The sequence below is a fragment of the Sylvia atricapilla genome, chromosome 9 (assembly GCF_009819655.1).
Source record: "Sylvia atricapilla isolate bSylAtr1 chromosome 9, bSylAtr1.pri, whole genome shotgun sequence".
NCBI classification, from domain to species: Eukaryota; Metazoa; Chordata; class Aves; order Passeriformes; family Sylviidae; genus Sylvia; species Sylvia atricapilla.
This window is the reverse complement of record NC_089148.1, coordinates 5,258,750-5,267,331: the sequence shown is the minus strand read 5'-3', so window position 1 is coordinate 5,267,331 and position 8,582 is coordinate 5,258,750. Positions and strand designations below refer to the sequence as shown.

The 8,582-nt window shown below is 48.9% G+C and overlaps 1 protein-coding gene across 1 annotated transcript in view; it reads right to left on the bottom strand.

Annotated features, from left to right (window-relative positions):
• Nucleotides 1-5,259: 5,259 nt before the first annotated feature.
• The window catches only part of C9H1orf21 (chromosome 9 C1orf21 homolog), a 112,945-nt gene continuing 109,622 nt past the window's right edge, over nucleotides 5,260-8,582 (bottom strand). The window contains exon 6 of the mRNA XM_066324665.1: nucleotides 5,260-6,036. Coding sequence (XP_066180762.1) covers nucleotides 5,995-6,036 — 42 coding nt within the window. The 3' untranslated portion in view covers nucleotides 5,260-5,994. The remainder of the gene's footprint in view (nucleotides 6,037-8,582) is intronic.

The window sequence follows — 8,582 nt, the reverse complement described above, 5'->3', positions numbered from 1 at the left end:
TGGAATGGAGCCTGTAAAACACTGCTGAGCTCCAAAAGTTCAGCCAGACTATTAATGCCCAACACAGGCAAATTCATCTTTCCTAATGCTTTGATGGAGAGCACAGGGGGATGGGCTGGGGACCCTGCAGAGGAATTTTAGCCAAAATTGTACCCAAAAGTCTGTGTGGTACTCACTGGTACCCAGAGGTGGTTTTGGGGAGCAGTGAGGCCACCCTGGGATGTCTCAGGTGCCCCACTGGCTGCTACTACAGGACAGACCTGATGGCAGCAGTGCAGGGCAGAGAATGAGAAGCAATCCAGAAAACGGGATTCATCCTTAAAAAAACCCCAACCCAAACCCTACCCCAGCATTTCTCTGCCCTTTGCCTGGGGCTGCCATCAGTCAGGAACACAGGGCTGGGAAGGATTTTGGGCACAGGCCTTGGCTCAGGGGATGCTGGGGGGTTCAGGAGGGGACACGAAGCAGCACCATGGGTGAGAAAAAGGATGAGCTGGTGGTGCTGAATTTGATGCATTTTAAGATTTCCCTACGGACCTCCTGCAGGCAGGTTGATGGTACGAGACGTGCTTGAGGCTCCCCTCCGCAGCAAAAGCTATTTCCTCATCATCCTCTGGCCCAGTGCTCCTCAGGATTGAAGAAAATGAGCAAAGCAGGCTTAGGAAGGCCTAAAGGGGGAAAAATCCGGGCAAAAGCTGCTCAGAGGAGGACAGAAAAGGCATCTCCGCCCCGTGCTGGCTCTCCAGCGCTTTTATGTAATGGAGCACATGGCTCCCCACGTTCCTTGTGGGGCTGGACACGGGTTCTGTGACTGCCAGGCTGGAGCATCTCCCTCAAATGATGTCAATCTTCACTGCACTGGCATTACAGCATCATAAAAAATTAAAGAGCTGCTATTTTGGGTAGCAGCTCTCTCCGAGTCAGTGAATAAATGCAGCTCCATATGACTCACTCCGGGGGATTATTAATAGACACAAAAGCAGAATGCCAAAACCCCAGGAATATGCTCTGTTCCCACATGGAGCTTTCGAGCTTCTCACAGCAACTGCTCCTGAGAACTTTTGGTCTCAAATTTTCATTTAATACACTAAAAGAATCCAATATATAAATTTTCCATGGAACTCGCCCCTCGAGGGCTTTAGCAGGGGTTACTCTGCAGGGATGAAGGGTTGCTCCAGGCTTCATCTGGGATGGAGAAAGGGAGTCATTTCCAGAGGGAAGAATCACAGGCTTCTCCTTTTGCTGCCAAAGGTGTCTGTCCATGAGGCTGGTGTTGGAGTTGGCTTTCGAAGGAAGTTCACAGTCCCACGTGTGTTGATGATGATGGTGATGATCCTGAGGATGATGGTGACTTCTCCCATCCTCAAACTCTGAGCCAGCATTCCCCTGGATGTCGTGGGTAGATGTGTGCAGCTAAATTGAAAAAAAAAAAAAAGTTTTTTTATAAAGCAAAGACATGAACATCTCTGAGTTCTATCAATTTTCCTACCTTGCAGTACCCTGAGCTGGGGCTTCTTTCCCTTTGTCACCACAGCACAGTAACAATAACAGGAATTTCACTCAGTGCTTACCCAACTTTTTGGATGTCTGATCTCCCCAACAACAAAGCAAATAAGGTGCCCTCCCAAGGCCATCCCTGCATGTCTTGTCTCCTCTTTCCCGAACACCTAGAGAATAAAATTCAACAGAGAGAGATTTCAGGCTGAAAAAGGAGGATTGTCCAGCAGCACTAAAGCAGGGTCTTGCAGCATTCAGGTCTCCAAAAAAGTATCTTCCATGAAGCCACACTGGCAGAAGTGCCATAAATCTGTGCTTTCTCAGTGAACCCCCTAAAATACCACACGGTGACCTTGGCTGAGATCAAGGCCTTTGATTTTCCAGAGTGCAAGTGCTGTTCCTTCCCCCCTGGGCTGGGGCTGCCCCAGACAGGTAAAAGCTTCTCTTGCACAGGGATGTTGCTCAGACTCCCCAACACCCCACAAAGGGCCTCAGTCAGGGCACTGGTTTTACAGTCACGGAATCCCAGAATGGTTTGGACTGGAAGGGATCTTAAAAACCATCTTGCTCCATGGACAACCTGGAACAAGGCTGCCTCCTGCCATGGGCAGGGACACCTTCCACTAGCCCAGGTTGCTCCAAGCTCCACCCAGCCTGGCCTTGGACACTTGCTGGGATCCAGGGGCAGCCACAGCTTCTCTGGGCACCCTGTGCCAGGGTCCCAGCAGCATGGGAACTGGAAACCACGCCTTTTGTGCAAAGCCCATGAGACATTTAGTCTTTGACAGACACACACATCATCCAGCCTCCCCTATCCCGAAGGTCTGGTGTGTCAGCCAGGCTGATCTGGAGTTGAGTCATTGCTAGCTCCACAATGAAAATGACAGGAAATTACTGTTTTACAGACCTGGTAAAACCGAAATAGCTGAGAACAGAATATTTATCTGCAGGCCAATTCTTGTGTGATGACAGTGACATCTTCAGAGCTCAAACACATCTCCTGGTGCTTCGTGGACCCCTTCTCCTGTCTCATCATCCAGAGTTTCCATACTCGTTGTACTCTGGGGCCAGTCACCATCCCGGGTGTCCTTACAGCAAGAAAGAGCCACACTGCAAAAAAATGCTGGGCTGCTGCTGCTCTCTGCCCTGCAGCTGTGGCAGCATCCCACTGCTGAGGTCAGAGCCCACCCGAATGCACACAGCGCTCCTGGGATGAAGATCTCACTCCTGGGAAAGCACCGCTGCTCCTGCTCTTCACAAGGGCACACAGAGTGCAGTGAGGCAGCCTGGAGCTGGGCAGCCCATCCCTGCCCACAAAGGGCTGCTGGCACAGGAGGACACAGAGATGTGGCTCTGCTGGATCCTGGCAGGGAGAGCTGCTTCAAAAGAACCCAACCTCGGAGTGACGGCAAGGGAAGAAATGAATGGTAACTGGGGGCTGCAGGGGCTGGAGGGGGCACAGGGGAACCCCCAGAAAATGAACAACACAGCCCAAGGCTGGGCCTGGGGTGGGCAGCAGCTCCCTGGTTCCCCTCCCAGAGCTTGGGGCAGGCTCCAAGGAGGAAAACCAGCACCACTCAAAGGGCTCCGGACAAAGGAGAAAGCACTTCGAGGGAAGAATGTTGACTGCAAAACCCCTCCATCACAATTTTCTCCAAGATGCCATAAAATTATGTGGAGCTCGGGAAATACTGCAACAGCCTCCTAAAGAGAAGTTCAGGCCTCAAATCACTTTTCTGGCACCTCTTTTGAGAGGAACATTGAAATCCCATTTAGAGCCAAGCACAGCATACCAGACAGGAGCGAGTTCTCCTTCTCTTCCCAGCCTCCTCCTTTCCATGCTGCTGAATGTATTTTAGCAGAGCAAAGCAATGAGCTCCAAGGAGATTTTCAGCCAGAGTAATCTTCTTATATTCTTACAGACCTTCAGCTGCCACATATATTTAGACTTCTACCAAATTCTGCCGGGATTTTGCAAAGGTGGAAGAATTACAGCAGGTTCCAGCAGCACGACAGCCTACCCAGGCCTTCAAATATTGCCATCTACAGGTCCAGCAGGGAGGCTGTAATTCATCCAGAACTCTAAAGCACCTGCTGCTGGTTGCAGTACAAGCACAGGTAAGATGGGAATTGCTTTTCCTCTCTCACAAAACATCCACTGATGTGCAGGTCTCCAGTGCCAGCAGCAACAGCAAGGGAAATATTAAAAAATAAAAGTATTATTAAAACTAAGAGGTGGCTGAAAGAAAGAGCTCAATGTGTCTAACACAGTGTTTGTGTGGGGACATTTACACACAAGATGTTCAGCACCTGGACATGGCAATGTTTGAAAAGAACAGAGCCAACCTCATCTCTCCTGCACTACTGTGAAAGCTTTCCAAAGTGCTTTGCAGGGAAGGGTTTGTGGGACCAAGCCCCAGGACTCTTTATTAATTAAAGTGTTTTAAATAAATGAAATGCACAGTCTCTCAGCTCTCCCAAGCGTAGTCACCTGCTCAAGAGCTGGTGTAAATTATGGAAAAAATCGTATCCAGGAGGAGGGAGACATCACCATGAAGAATTCATCACAAAACCCAAGAGCTCTGTAGCACTGAGAGGTGCCACAGCCCCAGGCACAGTGATGTGATGGCAGAGGCAGAGAAACTGTCCCCAGGGAGGTCAGGATACTCGGGAGGGGCTGCCTGGCCAATGCAGCTGCTCCAATGAGCAAGGACTCGGGGAAATCCGAGGTGGCTGGTGGCTTTTGACCATTAATAAGATGAAGATGAATATGCCACAGAGGAGCCTGACACTGAGCTTTTATAGGGGAAGCTGTTGAAGCTCTTGGGTTGTCTGAATCCTGGAGTACAGCAAGCCCTGGGCTCAGACTGAGGGGGCTGGGTGCCTGGGGAGCCTGCAGAGCTCAGAAACACCTTCCACCTTTAGGAAACAGCTTCACAGCTGCTGCTTCGGCTCCCACCCAGCCCGGCAGGAACACCAGCAACTCCCAGCTCTGTCCCCACTGCACATCCCCTGCCCAAAAGGCAAAGGTAAATCCAGTGCAGGGATGGCAGCAGGAGGGAACTGAGGGTTTCTGGAGATATTCCACAGTACTGATGGGGAATGAAATCTTCTGATGTAGCCCCACTCAGAGAGAACATTCAGGGAAACCTCTTTAGTCAAGAAATTCAGCAATAACTTAGGTATTTACAGAGGTCACGGTGATCTTTGAGGGACTTAAGGGTCTTTAGAGGGATCTGATTTTCAGAAAGCCCAGTGAAAAATGGCCAACATTTAGGCTGAGAGCCCCCTCAAGTGTCAGCCACATCCTAAGAGATGTTGTTAACGCACCCTCAGTCTGTTCCACACCCACCCCACAAATGAAATCAACACAGTGACAGCAAACCACACTGACAAAGCTTCTCCACTGGATGCAGTGCAAACCCTGTCCTCTTATGGCATCAAAGCTGGAAGAAATATCAGCACAGGTAACAATCTTCTTTGAAATAATAAATACAAAAGCTGTATTTTTTTCCTTTTTTTTTTTTTTAACTCATGACAGCATTTGTTAAAAATATTACATCTGCTTTTGAGAAGGTAATATCCTCTCCATTTAATATGGAAAAATAAACTCTACAGGACACACAACACATCCCCCCAGTTGGCACGGAGCTGCTTTAAGAGATCAGATCCACGGGACACATCAAGGCAGAGGAGAGGTTTGGTCTTCCTTGTCCCCAGACTCTTAAAACATCATGTTGTAGGAATGGTAAAAGACAAGAATACATAAAAACAGTAAAATGTTTATTTTCTTAGAAAAAAAGAGATTCAAAATGATTGTGATCACACTCCCATTCGTGCTCAGCAAAGCCAATACTGCAAGCTTAGTCCTTGATTAAGATACCTTTTAAATGAAACTTTTTTTCCTCTTAAATAACAAGTTCCTGCTCCTGTATCACTTCCAGTATTTCAGTGGTAACATGCTTTTAATGGATAATAGTTTCTCAGCTTCTTCTCAGCTGAGAAACAAGGCCTGCCATGGCAAAGACATCCCATCTCCAAAGCTTGGAATCACCAGCACTAACAAGCACTCCGGCCCCACCACGGACGGACACACAGCTCAGGGGTGTTTCTGAGATGCCTGGATGTTCACTTATGGAAGCTTGGTATGACACTACCTCATCTGATAGAAAACAGGCCAGAAGCCTCAATAAAATCAACAACGTCTTTTGGATTAACTTTTAAGGATTTGCTGCATATCTGGACACAGAAAAAAGTGAGAAGTTGCAACAAGTTTTAACTAGCAGCAACGAAAACAGTTCCTTACGAGTTCTTAGCAATATTCCTCATGTGTTCATTAGGAAACACTGTAACTGAATGGAGCATATAATGTGGAAATGGTCTTCTTCTGTTATGGAGTGCTGTTCACTCGAGCAGACGTCCCAAAGGTTGTCTCCAGAAGGCTGGGTTGGATCTATTTACACTGGAGGTGCTCCTGGGGTGAGCGCAGAGCTGGCACTATGTGACATCCTCCTCCTCCTCTGAACAGTAGTCACGACCCTGCAGGGACAAAGGCCACCCAGTTGGTACACAGAGACAGCACACAGCAATAAATCCAGGGAACATGTACTGAGAGCAGCTCTCTAAACTTGGGGGGGTTTGAGTTCAGAGCTGGGCAGAAACCTTAGACACAGGGAATTTGAAGGAAACCAGGATAGGAGACACTTCCCGTTCTGTCACCATTAATCTCACAAACATCATCCCCCATATACTGAATTCCAGGGGGGATCCAACAAACTGATTTACAAACCTGCCTTATAGAAAGATCCGCCCTGATGGACACAGGCCTGAGATTTGTTGTGAAAGGATAATCTCCGAGGCAAAAGCAACAAAGCACATAATCCTATGAGCAACACAAGGCAGCTGCTGTGAACAAGGATCCCTCATCTGATAACCCCAGCTGAAGTTTAACCCCAGAGCAAAAGACAGCATTCGTATTGAAATTATTCTCGTACTACAGGGGATTCAGCCTAAGCCTCACAAAACATGGATTTCTTATCAGGCCAGTCATGTTATCCCTTCTATCCCATCCCCAACGCAGGTGTGGAGCAGCATCTCTCTGGGTATTCCCCTTGGGATGGTCTGGAGAAGGCACATCCCATCCCTCCCTACCCAGCAAGAAAGGACCTGCTGGGAGCCCCTGCACAAAACCAGCTGGAGCTGAGCTCTTCAGTACAAGCCACCCAGGGTCCCTGGCATCAAACAAGTGCCTCAAATGCAGGACCCAAAATCTCAACCTCTGGACTATTTCCCATTGCTCCTGTGTGCTGGATGCATTACCTGAGCACCTGGAGAAGAAGGGCCAGAAAGAGAGAAAAAAGGGAGAGCTGTTTCTTAACAGAGATCAGTTGATTCGGGACACACAGCTGGGCTGCACACCAGGAACAAAGGCTCCAGTGCCAATGGTGGGATTGCAGAGCCCAGACCCAGGAATGTGCAGGGCTCTGACAATTCCCTGTGGCCCAGCACTTAGAGCAGAAGGGTTTTCTAAGTACGTTAAAATAACCCCCAAGAGACTCATCAGCCCAAATTCCAATTCAGCAATCACTGATCCAGAAAGAAAGGGAAAAAAAATTTACATTTTTTGATCTATAAGCCGTGACTCAAAAAGAAGGAATGCTGGAATTCTTTGCAGCGAAGGACAAATCTGTCAGTTTTCTCCAGGCCAGGGACCACATTTGGACAAATCCAGGAGACTGAGCTGGTGATGACAAAGGCTTTGTCCAAAATGCTTCAGAGCTGGGAAAGGCAGCGGCAGTGACTGAGGGCTGAGCTCAGGGCATTTCCAGGACATCCATTTACCTGCTCAAGAGGGAGCCCCGTGGCCCAGCACTCCCCACTTGTGGCCATCACTGCTATTAAAGCCTCAAGCAGACCCAAATCTGACAAAGAAAAGCCATCCTGTATTTGTCTCCTCCTACTCCTCTGCTGTCCTTCTGCTTCTGCGTTTGCTCCGTGGCTGCCAAGTGCCTCAGGTCGCAAATGGATGCCAAGGAACTGCTCCAAACCAACGTGCTGAGCAAGTCCTGGCCATGGCACAGACACACCACCTCCCACGAGGCCTGAAGGCCACCAGAAGCTGGGCTCATCCCTCCAGACCTGTCACTTCCATCTGCACACTGCTGGGGATGGGGACACATCCGTATCTTTTGGTGACCTGGCCAGCTCAGGTGATGCCCACTCTGTGCTGAGTCTCAACAGAGCTTTGGTCTAAACATTACTCCCCAAGTGCATTTTTGTCAGTAATAACAAGGTCAGCATTGCTCAGGAAGATGAGAGAAGGAATAAAGTGCCCTGTCATCACAGCCTTCCCTGCTGCACCAGAAATCCAAGACAAGGATTGTGCCCTTGGTGCTCCTTGGGCAGACAGGCAAACTGCTCTTCTGCTGCTGGCAGAGGAGAGGCAGCTTCAGCCCCAAGCCTGGGAAATACTTTAAAATGTCCCATTTTTGACCCATCAGTTGTTTCAGAGGATGTTTGACAGATGATGGAGGAGATGATCCCTTGGTCACTGAGAGGCTGCTGTGCTTGAGATGGGCATTTATCCTGGTGGGGCTGGGACCACCTCATGGGAAATGGTCAGCTAAGAGCTTGCAGAAACCACACTGCTCTAGTAGAAGTGTCCCTGCTCACTGCAGGGGTTGACCAGGTGGCCTTTAAAGGTCCCTTCCAGCTCAACTCACTCTCTGATTCTATGATTCCATGGCTGGCAGTCAAATTCTGTCCAGGGGAGCAGGCTCCTGCATGCAGAGGAGCCAGAGGCACAGAGCAGGTGGCTACTAACAGGAATGTATGGCCCACCCACAGACTAAGTGAGCTGTGGGTTCAATCCCTGCATGAGCCATTCACTTAAAAGTTGGACTCAATGATTCTTGTGGGTCCCTTCCAATTCTGTGATTTCTGAGAAGTTCTAATGATTGAAAGTGGAAATGAACCATGCTGAGGAAGATGAGAACTGTAATACATGCCTCCAAGTCCAGCTAATTCCTGAGGAATCCCATCTCCCACCTCTGCAGTTTCAAAATACAACTGCCAGCTTTCATATC